The 16,245-nt window shown below is 35.8% G+C and overlaps 1 protein-coding gene across 2 annotated transcripts in view; it reads left to right on the forward strand.

The window, feature by feature from the left end:
* Positions 1-16,245, forward strand: part of GPR158 (G protein-coupled receptor 158) — a 351,447-nt gene that overhangs the window by 33,179 nt on the left and 302,023 nt on the right. For both annotated transcript variants that reach the window (XM_049777750.1, XM_049777751.1), the window contains exon 2: positions 7,448-7,553. In XM_049777750.1, the coding sequence (XP_049633707.1) occupies positions 7,448-7,553 (106 nt within the window). The remainder of the gene's footprint in view (positions 1-7,447; positions 7,554-16,245) is intronic.

The raw sequence follows: 16,245 nt of genomic DNA on the forward strand, positions 1-16,245 counted from the left end.
GGATATTCATCTCCCTTACCTGTTAGAAATTTTTGTACATTTTACTTTGTACATTGTACTTTTTACTTTGTAAAATGAATTATAGCCTTTTGCTTATTGCATTGTGATCTTATATTGAATTAAGGCAGCAATCACCCTTACATACTAGTCTATTCAAAGTCAAGAATAATTGGACACAAAATCTAATTTTTATTTGGATGAATGAATATATTATTGCCCAAAGCATAAAGCCAAAAGGAGGCTTGCATGACTAACACAATCTATATAGAAAGTAGTCTATGGAAGTTCTGGTAAGAAATAGTCAGCAGGTTCACACATATTTAGGAAATCCATGAAATATCCCAAATGATAAAACATTCTGATGCTTAAAAAAAGAAATCTTCATTTTTTTCCTTTTGGTCACACCAGCAATATTCAGATATTACTCCTAGTTCTGTGCCCAGAAGGGATCATTTCTAGCAATGGTACTCCGGGAACCACATAGGATGCTCAAAAATGAACCCCAGTCTGCCACATCCAAAACAACTGCCCCCCCTGCTATACTATTTCTCTGGCCCCTAAAACTATCTTAAACATTTTTACCTCCTTGGTTGCAAGTGCTGTTTAGTTTATCTCTATCACATCTTATAATGATATGCACACATCAGATCAATTTGTTAAAGGAGTAAAGAAAATGAATTGTTAAGGCATATCTGAGTATCCAATCGTTTGTGGCACTAATAACATTCAGTTTGTGAAAATAAGTCTACAATAGAAGTCCTTGTTAAGCAACCTATTTTGGGGGAAATATTTGTAATTTTTCGGTAATTTTTTAAGTTTTCATTTCAGTTATCTGAAAAATTATTTACAGATATTCTGGGTTGGCTATTTGGACCATTAAATTCTGACAGAAGGTTTTGATATCTTTGCTTTGTGTCTCTTTTGAGTGTGTTAGCACCATGGTGTAATAGTTTAATAAGAACCGATGTAACCTGAAAAAAAAGTAAATAATTTATTCACCCTAAATTAAGCCACACTGACATTAAGCCACTTTTTTAGATGATTTCACAGTGACTTAAAAGGAGAAAAGAAAGAAATGAGTCATAACAAGTGGTAAAATAGGTTTGCTGAACTAATAGCACCACATCCTGTTATGAGAGGTGATTTAGTTTTGTAAAACATCATTATTGGAAATCATAAATTAATATTTTAAATTTAAGTTTTGTTTCTTTGTAATATATTTGGTAATTTTTTAAATTTCTGACAGCTTTCATAGGTATGTATTAAAAGTTTGAATTCATTTTCTTTGTGTATCTTTAATAATATAAAAATGATTTCTTGTAGTGTATATGAGACCTTTATAGATGTGATTTTACTATTGTGAGATTTAGTGAGGGTGTTTGTAGTTTACTTAAATAAAGTGACTCAAGTAAAAAAATTACATTACAGAACTTTAAGTTTCATGGTCTAGACAAATTTTTTTTTTTTTTTTTTTTGGTTTTTGGGCCACACCCGATAATGCTCAGGGGTTACTCCTGGCTATGTGCTCAGAAGTTGCTCCTGGCTTGGGGGACCATATGGGACACCGGGGGATCGAACCGCGGTCCGTCCAAGGTTAGCGCAGGCAAGGCAGGCACCTTACCTTTAGCGCCACTGCCCGGCCCACAAATTTTTTTTTTTTTACTTCAACCTACTATAGGACAACCTGAACTATAGGACAGATGTTTTCACTTTTTATGCTGTTTATGATGCTGTTAGTGTGAAAAATAGAAAAGAGCGAAGAAAATGTAAAAAATTTGTGAAAATGGAGGAATTTAAGATAAAGTTGGATAAATTCTCAATTTTGCTTTAGGCTCTGAATTTGGGAATTAACTTTTGTAAGGACCTTTTACTTTTTCTTTTTTTTTTTTTCAATAAAGAACTTAAATCTTTAATAGTGCTAGAATATTTGATTATCATTATGCCAGAAATGAATTCTTATTCCACTTTATATCTGTTACAAAAGCCTAATCAAAACAGATCATATATGGGATATTAAACTTCTCAAAGAAAGCACCTAGGGAATTCATGTGAGTTAGGAGAATATTTCTTAGAGATAACATTATAAAAATATGACCCACACAAGACAAACTTTACTAAACTTTACTAAAATTTAATACCTTCTACTCTGAAAAAATGTTAAAAGAGAGAAACAATTTGCATAGTATGTATCTAAAAAAAACTTATAGAGATTATATTAATAACTCCCAGAACTCATCAATAAGAAAACAAACAACTTCTGCTTGTTTTCTGTAGTTTTAGAAAGAGGAAAGCATTTAGATACATCTTTCACTAGAAAATTGGTGAAGCACAGAAATATTTGTTTCAATGAAAATCATGGAATTTGTCAGGGTTTCACTACAGTCCACCTGTATTAATATTGCCATATAAATTTTACCTTGAATTTTGTGAATTACAATAGCACATACCCATTATCTTGTAGCATATGTGGAATCAAAAATCCAGGCATAGATAAACAGAATAATCTCACTCATCCATGGTTTTTTTATTAAATATAATTTTTATTTTAATCCTAGTGGCTTACATATCATCGACAATAATATTTTAGGTACATATTAACATAAAATCAGGAGAATCCCCATCACCGAATTGTCCTCCCTCCACCTCCGTTCCCGTCCTTCTTCCCATAACCTCTTCCCTTACCCCTGGGGCTGCTAGAATAAGTGGTCCCCTCTGTGCCTAGCTTACTACTTAGTGGTCTTATACCTATTTGGTCTTGGTACCTCCCTTATTCCCCCCACCCAATTGGGTGGCGGGACTAGATAGTTCAAGTTATGCGGTTTTGTTTGAAGAAGAGAAAAGTAATAACCTGGAGAGAAAAAAAAAAGAAAAAAGAATCAGATACTCCGGAAATGGGCGGAGTCCTTCTAGAGGCTTTCATCCTTGGTTTGAGAGACGAAGAGGAAGAAGAAGGGAAACACCACAACAGTACATAAAGAACTGTCAAATAAAATATCCAGTGAGCATTCCAAAAAACAAACAAAACAAAATAAAACAAAAGAGTAAGCACCATATAAAAGCCATGGTATTGAGATAAAAAAATGTGGCAGAGCACATAAGAAAAGAAAAGAAGAAAATATATAAATAAATATAAATGGAGACATCCACTTCAATAGCCAAATCACAACAATGAAATCAACAAAAAATAGATAAGTAAATAATAATAAAAATTGTTTTGTGCTTTTTTTTCCCCTGCTGCAGATGCACAGTAAATATTGGGGTCATTCGAAAAGGAATTTCCTTTGCCTAAGAGATACCGGGTTTCTCCACCCTTGAAGTATATTGTAATGGGATTAACTATAGACTCCTTTCAGGTTCATTTACTCTTCCCTTGGTGCTTTTGTGGTGTATAGAAGACTTCTGCTCCATCCTGGGTGATAACATTAGACCTCTGTATCTAGAGGTCTCGGTATCTTCACGAGTCAAGGAGTTGAACTTATGATTATGTATTTCTTTGTGGGTCTAGAAGTTCTGTTCCCTCAGTGTCATTTTAATCTGTCTTCTGTGGTTGGCAGTCCTGGTCTTTGTGCTGATCCTAGGATGGGCCTGGGATAGTGTCTTCCATTATGTTTCCAGAGGTCCCCTTCCATTGCAATAGTCTCAGACAGACCTCTGGAACTAAGGATCATAGTTGTTATGCAGGTCGTAGCTCACACCCTAGACTAGGGCTTTTTTTATTGGAGCAAGGATACGTACAGTCTGGCCATGGTTCTGTCAGCCAGTAATCTGTAAATCGCGATCTAGGCATTTGGACAGACCAAAGGGTGACAAGTCTTCTGATTTTGTCTTATTGTTAGCTGGTGAGGTAGGATAACTTGCTCTTAGGTCAAGTTGTTCTCATTTTCCTCGTTGTCAGGGTATCATATTAGGGCTGGCACTTGTTGGTGTCCTAGCACTGTTAAGGATGTCCTGGTTGAGATTTGTTTCCTGTGGCTGTTGTGAAGAAGTGTGTTGTTTCTATACCTGTGGTCCAGAGTTCAAGGCTGGACGGTTGGTGTCTAATCACCTGGGGTCTAAGTTGGGTCCACGTGACATATTTTCAAGGTGGGAGATACCTCTGTATTGTAAACAAGTATGAGTTCTTATCCCTAATAAATAAGAGCTCGTTTTTATACTTAAGATGTCCCCTTTTTTTAGTGTGCCTTTGCAGGGAGAAATGGTGCTACATTATATTGCCAGTGCATTTGAGGGTGGAGAGAGAAGAAAACAAAAACATGTCACACACCCAAAAAGGATAAAAATAGAAATAAAAAAATATGTGCTCACGTATATATATGATAAGAAAAAAGATTTTTAAGAAATGAAGTAAAAAATTAATTAAAGGAACAAGGTGATGCAAGAAAGTATCTTACATTTGGGGAAAAGCAGGTAAAGAGGTAGTGTAATACAGGTCTTATACTTATGATGGTAGTATAGGTTTCCCATTGTCTTTTGAGATTTTCTTGTGGTGTGTGGGTTTCCAGGCACCTTTTCATCTCCCAACCTGACCTTCTTGAGATTGGCAAAAGATTTGCGGTAGGGAGGACTTGGGAAGAGTTCATGCATTGGGGGATACTTGTAGAGCTAAATCCGGTTTCAAGTAACAGTCCTTGTTAGGAAGTTTTGGTAAGAAGGACCACGCAGCATGAGTCAGCAGGGGAGTTGGTTGCCTTTTCTTGTAGGGGGGCGAGGTGTGGGTTTGACTGGTTGTCTCTTCGCTTGGGTGCTGGGTACTGGTTCGCTGGGGTAGGAGGTCATTCTTGATGCCTAATGGAATAGGAACTGAGGGTGAAGAGTTTTAATATGGGGAATCTGGATGGGATTGCGGGGTGAAGGGATAGTCGAATTTTCAAAGGGGTGAAAGGGGAAAGTATATGGAAGAGGCAGGAAAGAAAGAGAAAATAAATTAAAAAGAAAAGGAGAGAAAAAGGAAAAAAAAGAAAAAAGAAAAAGAAAAAAAACAGTAGTGAGAAGAGTAGAGAAAAGAGCGAGGGAATGTTAGTTTGTTTGAGTGTGTTCAATGAATAGGGCCTGGAGTATAAGTCTATAGGTCACAGTTGCTGCTTCGGTGGTTTGGGTGGTCACGTGCTTCAAGTCCTAAATGAAGGTATTACCTAGGGATAAAGGGAATGTTAAAGAGTTTTATCGGGACATTCTTGTAGTGCAAGCTGGGTATGGTATCTCGTGTGATTGAGCCCCGAGATGAAATCTTTGTCCACATTTTGTATCCAAGAACGCCTGTAGACAGAAAAGCTGAGAGGTTATTTTAAGTATAGAAAGATTAAGGCATTAAAACATATTTTTATGTCATGCTTCCGTTGGCGTCAGTGGTTTCCCATGGTATCCTTTACCTGTAATCCTGTATAAGATCCCTAAAGGCTTATTATGGGCCTTTGTAGTATAAGGCTGATTACTTACCTGGTCTTTTTATGCTGCTGTTTCTGCTGTTGCTGGTTTTTTGTGGTATAGTGTGTGGTCAAGAGTTTGTGTTGTTCCTCTTTTATGTGTTTTGGGCACTAATCTCTGGTATATGTTGACTGTTACAGTGTTTGGGGTTTCTACCCTGTTAAACCCTGTTATTTGATTGTTGAGTATTAGTTGTATGGTGTATGTTCTAGGTGCTTCAGAATAGTGCTATCATTTTGTGTTTATCTTTCATCTTTTGGCTTACTTCATTTAACATAATATGTTCTAGGTCTATCCACATTGCTGCAAAGTCTGTGATTGTATCATTTCTGACTGTCATGTAGTATTTCATTGTGTATAGATACCACACCTTAATGATCCATTCATCTGTTGTTGGACATCAAGGTTGGTTCCAAGACTTGGCTATTATACTGAGTGCTGCAATAAATAGTGGGGTGCACACATACTTTGGAATGAATGTCCTTCCAACTTGGGGGTAGATACTCTGGCCTGTTCCTGGAGAGCCAGGTTCCCATTCATGGGTTTTAAGAAAAATTAAAGATATTATTGTAATAATGCCCAGAGACAATAGAGATGAGGGCCAGAAGGACTGGCTCACAATATGGAAATCACCACAAAGACTGGTGCTTGCCGTTAGGGAAATAACTACACTAACAACTATCATGACAATCTTAATGAGTGAGAGAAGTAGAATGCCTGTCTCGAATACAGGCAGGGCTGGGGAAGAAGGGAGGGAGGTCATTGGTAGTGGGAATGTTGCACAGGTGAAGGGAGGTGTCTTTTTATGACTGACACCCAACTACAATCATGCTTGCAATCATGGTGCTTAAATAAAGATTTTATTAAATTTTTTTTTCAAAAAATAAAATAAAAAAATCAATCATTATTTAATCATAAAAAATGAACCCATGCATACAGACTTGTATACAAGTCAATAAAAAAATCCAGGCATAGCTTGGCTGTTTCCTCTACCCCATGGTCACTCATAAGACAAAATGTCAAATTGAATTTATAAAGGTCTCATCTGAAGTTTCACTAAATCTCCAAGCTTACTCAGGATTCTCACATTATTTCTGAGACCTTTAGTTATCACTTACTTTGCCATAGTCCACCCAAGTGCCTTCTAGAGTTGGCCCAACAAAGCAGCATGCTTTATAAGAGTATAAACCAAAAAAGCAAAAGTACCGGTTAGCCAGATGGATGTAATAAACCTTTAAGAATCTAATTATGGGCCTTTTTTAGGGATCCTTTTCAAGCAAAATGCAGTGTTTCTGCTTCTAGAGTGAAATTGTGCTAGTCAGCATTTTTCATATGGTACTAAAACTCTTGGGTGTGGAGTGAGTGATTTGAAGAATTGTATAAGACCATTGTGATAAGAAGGAAAATGCTTATTTTTAATATTAAATTTTTGTTATGGTTTGATTTAATAGGAGTATTGGGAGCAGGTGTTATTTTAGAGTACACATTGATACCATGTCCAGAACAATACTATTTGATTTTTAGCCAATCTCTGAATCTATACTGAGCACCTAATATATACTAGGTCAAAGATGGTAAATAATACAAGATCCCTGTTTGGGGGCTTTTAAAACTAATACTTGTTGGGGCCGGCACGGTGGCACTAGAGGTAAGGTGTCTGCCTTGCCAGCGCTAGCCTAGGATAGACTGAAGTTCGATCCCCAGCGTCCCATATGGTCCCCCAAACCAGGAGTGACTTCTGAGTGCATAGCCAGGAGTAACCCATTGAGCATCACCGGGTGTGGTCCAAAAACCAAAAAAACAAACAAACAAACAAACAAAAACTAATACTTGTTGATTCCGTTGTAGAGATAATGCTTCTATCTTGGTATTTGTTAGTTGAGTATGTGTGGAAAGTTTGAACATTTTTACTATTCTTTTAGCTGATTTATATGACTTTTTAGGATAAAATATAGCTTCATAAATGAGAATAGCTCAGATTAATTTGTTTTTCTCTTTTTCTCTCTCCTTGGTCTTTTTTAAGGGGTGTCATGAAAGTTGACATAAATCTTCAGAAAGTGGATATTGACCAATGTTCAAGTGATGGCTGGTTTTCCGGGACACATAAATGTCATCTTAACAATTCGGAGGTAAGGATATGAAATTATAAGTTTTCTGAAATTTAAAGCTCATAAAAAGTATCACATTAGAATATTACTGGTTAAAAAAACTGTGGATGCAGATCTGAATCTGGCCAAGTAAACTGAGAAAAAGGAAAATGCAATTTATCTGTTCATTTGAGGACTAAAAGAAGGCTGAACTAAAATTATCTGATATCTAGCTTCAGTCGAAAATTGACACTATTCTTCAAAATAACATTGAAGTAAGAATCTAGTTACAAAAGTTAAACCAGATTATACACATTTTGGATAACATGGTGCCTATTGGGATAGTCATAATATTGATTAAGACATACTGCTGGAAAAATCATAAGGAATACCAAGGAAAATATGAAAAAAAGGGAGGAAACTATGAAAAAATCTGAAAAGGAAATGTGTGTACTTGTATATGATTTTCCAATTTTAAACTCCTATTCATGCTTGATTTTTTGGAACTCTGATTGGTAAGGAACTGGCATAAAGAGGATATGTTTAGAAAAGAAATTTTCTTTTGTAGTTTCAAAAAAGAAATACCATGATATCCTGCTTTCATTTGTACTGATTTAGCTCTGAGTTACCCAAGTGCCCTGAAACAAATGGAAAATAATGGTTAAATTATCCCAACTCTGAGTCTATGAAATGAGAGGAAAGCTAGCTTAATTTGTTTAAAATATATTGGTTATTTTTATCAAAAGTACTCATACTCTTTCATTTGAATTTTTTCTCTTTGTGGAATATGTTTGTACATAATACAATTTTAGAGCAGGGAATTTTAAATCAGATGGAAGTTTAACAATACGTACTTGTTTGTACTTTTACTCAGAATGAAAAAGGACACGGGATGTTAATAGCTATAAATGTATGTATATTTGCCCATTGCCTGGTTTCTGTGTATATTCTGTACATATCCTTCCACACACAATCACTTATTTCCTGACTCTGCATTTTCTAAAGTCTTCCCAATTTTCCACCTCTTCTCTCTTCTGCACACATGTCCATATTTCTTCATATATTTTACTCTAATATACTCTTCCCATATTCTATAAGCCCTCATTGCCTTCTTTATACCTGTAATTCCATCATACATTTTTATCATATTCCCTTAATCCCTTAGTACTTAATATCTGCTACACCCACATTTCTATATATCTCTTACTTGCTCCATATGCCTTCATGTATACTTTTATTCAACCTCCACTCCCCCCAGCACCTCAAAATTAAAAATATTTCTTTTTTTAACTAAAAAGAGTTAAAATATTACTGAATTTTTTATGTTTTAAAACATTTATGAGTCTCTACTTTTCTTGGGGTGATTCTGATATTTCTAAATATAAGAATTCTAGTCACTGATCTGATGGATCGCTAGTCTGATTATGAACTTCATGCCAATGATATATAGAGACTTACTATTTTGCTAGAGCTGGAATATGTTTCCCTCTGGACAGTTGTTATAATGGGACTGTTGATCTCATTTCTGTATAGGCTTGTTTCATTGGTACCTTGGGAAAATTCAATAAACAATCTGTCCAGAAAAGGAGTTATTTGCTTTTTAGTTTTTAAGAGTTTGCTCCTGGCCTCTGATATTCTTGGTGTAGTTTTTATTTTCTTTTAGCACATCCTTTTATTTGATGAGATTGCCATATATACAAAAAACAAAACAAAACAAAACAAAAAAACCCCAAAAAAACCCACTTCTTTTCTCTTTAAGAACATTGATTTTCATTTCAACAGTACTATTAATTTTCTGGGTGTGCTAGTTCTTTTTAAAGTTTAAAAATAAGCAAACTTATTTTGATATAAAATGTTAAACTCTATTTTGGTGAAAAATATTGCAATGTTTAATGTTGGAGGTTATATGTGAGAACATAAATGAACATTACTCAATATTATCCTATTGGTAAAAGTTTGTAAGAATTTGGAAAACTTTGGAAAATATTACGAATTTATAGAAAATGTGTATCCTTCATTGAATCTTATTAGAAAAGGTTGTCCAAAGAGGATTAATAGAAAACTTACTCCTGGGGCCGGAGTGATGGCTCAGTGGTACGGCGTTTGCCTTGCACGTGGCTGACCCAGGACAGGCGATGGTTCGAAGCCCCATATATATCATGTATGGTCCCTCAAGCCAGGAGTGATTTCTGAGCGCATGGCCATGAGTAACCCCTGAGCATCACTGGGTGTGGCTCAAAAAATAAAAAAAGAATAAAGAAAAGAAATGAAAACTTACTTCCACAAAATGTTTAATTTTGACTTTAATTCTGGATTCTTCCTCTCCCTTTCTTCACTAAGGTATTGGCATTGGGAGTAGGAAATACTGATGTTGTGGGTTGGCTTATGGGGCCTTTGCTAAAGAGTGAATTACACAGGGCTGCCAGCGTGCTCTTCATTTTTCTTTCTCAATCATCTGGTAAAATCTTTTAGTTGAGGAAGGTCATGATTGTCTTGTGACACTTGTCTTTCAGTTCCTTCTCTGTACTGATGTGAATGGTAGACTAGGAATTTTATTCTCACGAAGATTTTACTGCTCCTCTAGAAAACAGAAAGAAAAATGTATTTCAGGGGCAGAAGCGGTGGTGCTACGAGTAAGGAGTGTGCTGCCTTGCTTGCGCTAGCCTAAGACAGACTGCAGTTTGATCCCCCAGAGTCCCATATGGTCCCTTAAGCCAGGAGCGATTTGTTCCATGTCATAGATCTTTTGTTATGGAGACCAGAATCTCATTTAGGGAAGCACTGGATACCTCATTTTTGTTCTTATTTTTTTTTTTTTTGTCTTGTTCTGGGGATCACATCCAGGTCCTTACAAATGCCAAGCAAGTGCTCTACTGCTGAACATATGCCTGGCCCTTATGTACTTCATAGTTGTAAAGTGTAAGGATATTTGTGTTATTAGAAAGAAACATTTACTGGATTTACTGCAGAGGTTAACTCATGAGTGTTTATTTTATTTTATTTTTTTGGGTTTTGGGGCCCAAACCAGTGGTACTGAGGCATCACTTCTGATGGGCTTGGGCTTTTGGGGATTGAACTTGGGTGACCCATGGACTAACCTTCTGTAATATAAATCTGGCTCTCTTACTAGTGTTTATCATTCTTTTCTTACAAATACTAAAAAGGAGGTTATATATTTCAGTTATGATAGAGATAAACTTTCTACTTCAATTTTCCTCCTGGTGTGTTGACTTTGTGGCTTCCAAAGTATCTTGAACCAAAATAATAAGTTTGATGTTGGACTCTGCCAAGAGGTATATAACTAATGAGAAAAGTCACAGAATTATTTTAGAAATTTTTGGAATAAATTTTAAGAAGAATAATTTCTCATCGAGTTTGTGCCATTAGGAGTTCTCAGAGAATACTGACTATATTTTGAATGCTATAGGAAATAAGGAGATGAATTTACATACTTTACTGGGATGTAGAATTATTTTGGACATTGTCTGAATCACATCACTGCCACATGAATTTGACCATGTTTTCAGTAGTATAAGGGACTGAGTTGACACCTGTTCGATGCTAAGAATCAAAGACCACCTCCTATGGTATAAACTGCAAAATGAAGTTTATTTGGCTAGCTGAGGTCTAAGTCTCATCCAACCAGTGGAGTTGACCAAGACCCTGAGTCAAATCTTCAAGCAGTTTATATTGAAATCACAAGCAGTAACAGTACAATCATTTAATTCGATGTCTTAATCACTGATTTTCCTGGCTCAACTTTGGTTGCCCAAGAATACTCTGATTCAAACCATGGCTGTCAAGGGATACTCTAACTCAAACTTTGGTTGTCGAAGGGTATTTTGATTCAAACTTCGGTTGTCAAGAGATACTTTGATTCAAACTTTTGTTGCTAAGGGAGCCATTGGTTGTCAAGGGAGACTTATCAGAGAGAACATTCTGAACTCACTCAACCCCCAGTTCCTCATTCCTGGAGGGCACCAACTTTGATTTTATCTCTGAGTTAACTCTCTCTGCCTTAGCTCAGAGTGGAAAAGTAAGTAAACTTTAAACCTGTCTCAAGAAGAACTACTTCACTGGGGTAAGTGATTCAACCCGGGGGGCCTTGGTTCTTACAGAATGCACTTATATGATACTTGACCTATTTTCTCATTTTTGGTTACTTTGAATATACAAATCTTCTATATGATTATTAAAACATTAAAATCAATTGATATCAATATTTGTTTTAAAAGTTTTCTTTGGGTTTTGTTTTGGGGCCACATATGACTATGCTTAGGGCTTACTCCTGGCTCTGCACTCAGGCATCACTCCTGGTGGACTCGGGAACCATCTGGGGTGCCTCAGATCCAATCCCAATTAAACACATGAAAGGCAAACACTCACTGTGCTATTGCTTCAGGCCCTGTTTTTTGAATTTTATATCACTAGTTAAAATAAGAAGTATTAAGTATCATTGAATTTTTAAATTGTGATATCTTATTAGTAAAAATGCTTGATAGCTTTCAATAATTGATAATCTGTTTATTTTTAATCTATCACAAAATATGTTGTAATATTTTAAGTATCACATATTTTATAACTATAATTATATTGTATTATATATAACTATATATAATAATTATAAATGAGAATTGAGGGAGAGATCAAGTTTAACTATTACATTTTTTTTACCTTGGTAATGCTGATCCATGACTAGCAGGACTGAGGAGTCATTAGAGCCTAGGCTCTATCAGGGTCTTATCTAATATTTGGTACAGCTGTGTGTGGGGCCACCAGGTCACACTACATTGGTGCTTGAATTAAACCAGGCCTATAATCAGTGGTATTCAGGAGCACTGTGGTGTTGGAGATTAAATTTAAGGGCACTGTTCCCATTAGTTAGGCTTGTGTTGTGCCATTGGAGCTATCTCTACTATTCCTGAAATAGTGTTATTTTGTTGTGGTTTTGGTTTTGGATCATACCTGGCTATGCTCAGGAATTACTCCTGGCTCTGCACTCAGGAATTACTCCTGGCAGTGCTTGGGGCACCATTTTGGATGCTCGAGATCAAATCAGTGTTGACTGCATGCATGACAAGCATCCTACTCATTATATTACCGTTCTAGCCCCTGAAATAGTGGCTAAATGTATATTATGCATATATATATGCACACACACAAACACACACACACACACACACACACACACATATATATATATATATATATGGGGGGAGGAAGCATATTTGACAATGGTGAGGGCTTCCTCCTGATTCTGTTCTGAGAGATCACTTTTGGTGAGGCTTGAGGGAAACCCTGTTTGACCACATGCAAGGCAAGTGCCTTAGTCAATACATGTTCTCTCCAGTCCTGATAATTTATACAATAAAATATATCTTTAATAAGACTAACAAATGATTTAGACATTTTTTTAGAATTAATATATCGGTTGATTATACATCATCATATCTTAAAATCATAGTTTAATTTCTAGTAAAAGTTATCCCGAGGTTTTTATGTTTCATTTCTTACCTAGTTTTAATGTCAGTCATAGTTAAAAATGTTCCTCATAATTCTATGCCAGTCTAAATGGAGGAAATAAATTTTGTTGACTATTTGTTGAATACTGTTGTTCATTTTTCATTTTAATCTACTCTATTTTGTAAAGTATTTATAGAAAATGTTTTGCAGCTGTATCTGGCAATTTTTCATCTTACGTGATGACAGTTTGTGAAAAATAATTAGAAAGCTATACATTTTTATTATTTTAAAAGAATAGGCTAAAAATCTGCTCAGGCTTTTTCAAGGAATATTTTTCAAATAGATTAGGAAATTTTATTTCTAAGTTTAAGTTATATGGCTCTGTGAGTATTTATAGTTTTTGGCAACAGAAACCAAATAACACTAGAAACATTTCCAAATATCCATTTTCAAAATACTTGCTTTAAAAGGCTTTCTCATGGATTATTAAAGTGTCACTTTTACTCTGAAGGAATAACATATATATTTAAAAAAGCCTGCTGCATAGACACTACTGACAACCATATGCCAACAAAGAATAGTCAGCATATTTGGACCTTTTTTTTCCCCCCATGCTCAGTGGTGCTCAGGAGGTATGATTAGCTCTGCATTCAGGAAAGATTCTTGGGGATGGTAAGTATGGAACCTGGATTGGGTGCATACAAAATAAGCACCTTACCTGCTGTACTATCTCTCCAGACCCTATTTGATTTTTTTTTTTGGTTGTTGTGGTTTGAAGGCCACACCTGGTAGTGCTCAGGGATCACTCCTGGCAGGTCTTGGAATTCCAGCGATCAATCCCAGATTGCCAGATTGCCAGTTACCTTCTGTCTCACCCCTTTTGCATTTTTGATTGTAAAGAGCTATGCATAACTAATCTTTAATTTCTGTTGGTGAGTAGGCTGCTTTGACATAGAAAATCTATGTGAGAAAAATGATTTTCAGGTCACGTACACTGTCATTTTATAGAACTATAAATGCTTTATAATTTAAAATAATATCTCTATTTAAATGCTCAAATATAAATGGTGATAAATTGAAATTTAAAAGCAATAGAAGGAAACTAAGAAGATGGCTCACTTATTTAGCATGTGGGAGCCCCAGATTTGCTCCCCGCATCATATGGTCCTTGAGTGACATAGGAAGCACACCCACCACATCCCAAGCACCATCAGGTGTTTCCCCCATACAAAAACAAGCCATTAGGACTACATCTATTGGTACTATGCTCAGGAGATCTTGTGGTTCCAGTGGTTTAACTGGGGTCAGTTCTTATGCAAGGCATATTCTTAATTCCTATACTATCTCTGTAGTCCCATTACTTTTGAACAAATTTTTGTTTTGTTTTGTTTTGTTTTGTTTTTGGATCACACCCACAGTGCTCAGGGGTTATTCCTGGTTTTACGCTCAGAAATCGCTCCTGGTAGGCTCAGGGGACCATATGGGATGCCAGGATTCGAACCACTGTCCTCCTGCATGCAAGGCAAACACTTACCTCCATGCTATCTCTCCAGCCCCAACAAATCCTCTTATATTCTAGTTTAGTTTAGACTCTAGTTTACTCATTTGGCTAGAGTAGGTTGTAGAGTACTTTTCTAGTTATATTTTGTTTAATTCCATTTCAGATTGAATGAAATTGCCTAGAAACAGCTGCAAATTAGTGTTTATCTGTGGATGCCCTTGTACTTTTTCTAGAAAGACTCTGATTTACAAGTATTTTTGCTCACTTGTTCATCTGTGCTGCTCAGTATCAAATCATGAAACAGACGGCACTGTTGAAATTTAAATGGATTAAAATTAAACTAAATTAAGAATTCAGGATCTTGATCTTATTAGTCAGATTTCAAATGTTTAATGGCAACAATGGCTACTAGATGAGTAGCTCTGCTTCAGTTTGTGAGTGAAATCACTCAGATTGTTAAAATTTATAATCCCTAAATTTCCTCACATAGTAGAATATGTAGCATCATCCTTAAAATCATTAAGGGATATTTAAGTACAAACTTGAAATGAACTTTGGCATATGCAGTCATTCTGCTAATGTACTATATTAATTGAAAATAATGAAGGCCAGAAAGATAAGTCAGGGCTGATTAGACACATACATGTCAGACTTGAGTTTAATCTGTAGCACTCATGACCTCACCCCAGCACCACTGGGTGTGACCCTAATGGCACCCAGCAGTGTTAGGCCTGAGAAGCATGGCATTCCTGAGGATTAACCAGTTTGGTTGGCTGAGTATCACTGGGTGTAGTCCTTGGATTTACTGAGCACCACTTGGTAGAACCAAAGAAAAAAGAAAGAAAGAAACAAAAAAGAAAACAGATTAGTGATAAACTTGCAAAACTATTCTTCAAATAAAATCACTGTGAAATATACAGTTACAAAGTTGTTCATGATTGAGTTTCTGTCATGCAATTTCCAACACCCATCCGTTCACCAGTGCACATTTCTCACCACGAATGCCCCCAATTTTCCTTTCTATCCTTATCCCACACCTATTTGCTTGCATTTATAGCAGACATGTTCTTCTTTCTCTTCTTTTTCCTTTTAGGCACTGTGTTGTATTGCAATACTATTACTGAAAGGGTATCATGCATATGACTTGACCTCCTTTCAGGACCCAGTTTTGTCCACAGTGATCATTCCAACAATTATAGTCGGAATGGCCCATTCTCTGCCTCAACTCCATTACCCAACTCTTTGTGGCAACCACTGAGTGGATAAAGAAACAATGGTATATCTACACAAAGAAATACTATGGAGCTGAAAGGGAAAATGAAGTCATGAAATTTTCTAATACATGGATGGATATACTATGCTGAATGAAATGAGTTAGAGGGATAGGGATAGACATAAAATGATCACACTCATTTCTGGGCTATAAAAATAGAATAATACCCAAACACAATAAAGATCAGGACAAGGAAGACTGGTTCATGGTAGGTAGGTAGAACATTTAATTAAATATATTATTATAATAGAATACTTGTGTTCTATATTGTACATATGTGTCTATATATCAGATACATGTAACAAGATGTAGGAAATTAAATAGGAAATTAAAATACAAATTAAATTACATTTAACATTGAAATTGAGTAGCAGAGATTGTGGGATATTGCCCTATGTTGGCTGTTGTTTATATATGGCACATGGGCATTACATTAAGTAATTATGTTAAAATATGGAAGCTCTTCAGTGAAGAGAGGAGTTATACTTTATATTTGA

Source organism: Suncus etruscus, chromosome 7 (assembly GCF_024139225.1).
Source record: "Suncus etruscus isolate mSunEtr1 chromosome 7, mSunEtr1.pri.cur, whole genome shotgun sequence".
NCBI classification, from domain to species: domain Eukaryota; kingdom Metazoa; phylum Chordata; class Mammalia; order Eulipotyphla; family Soricidae; genus Suncus; species Suncus etruscus.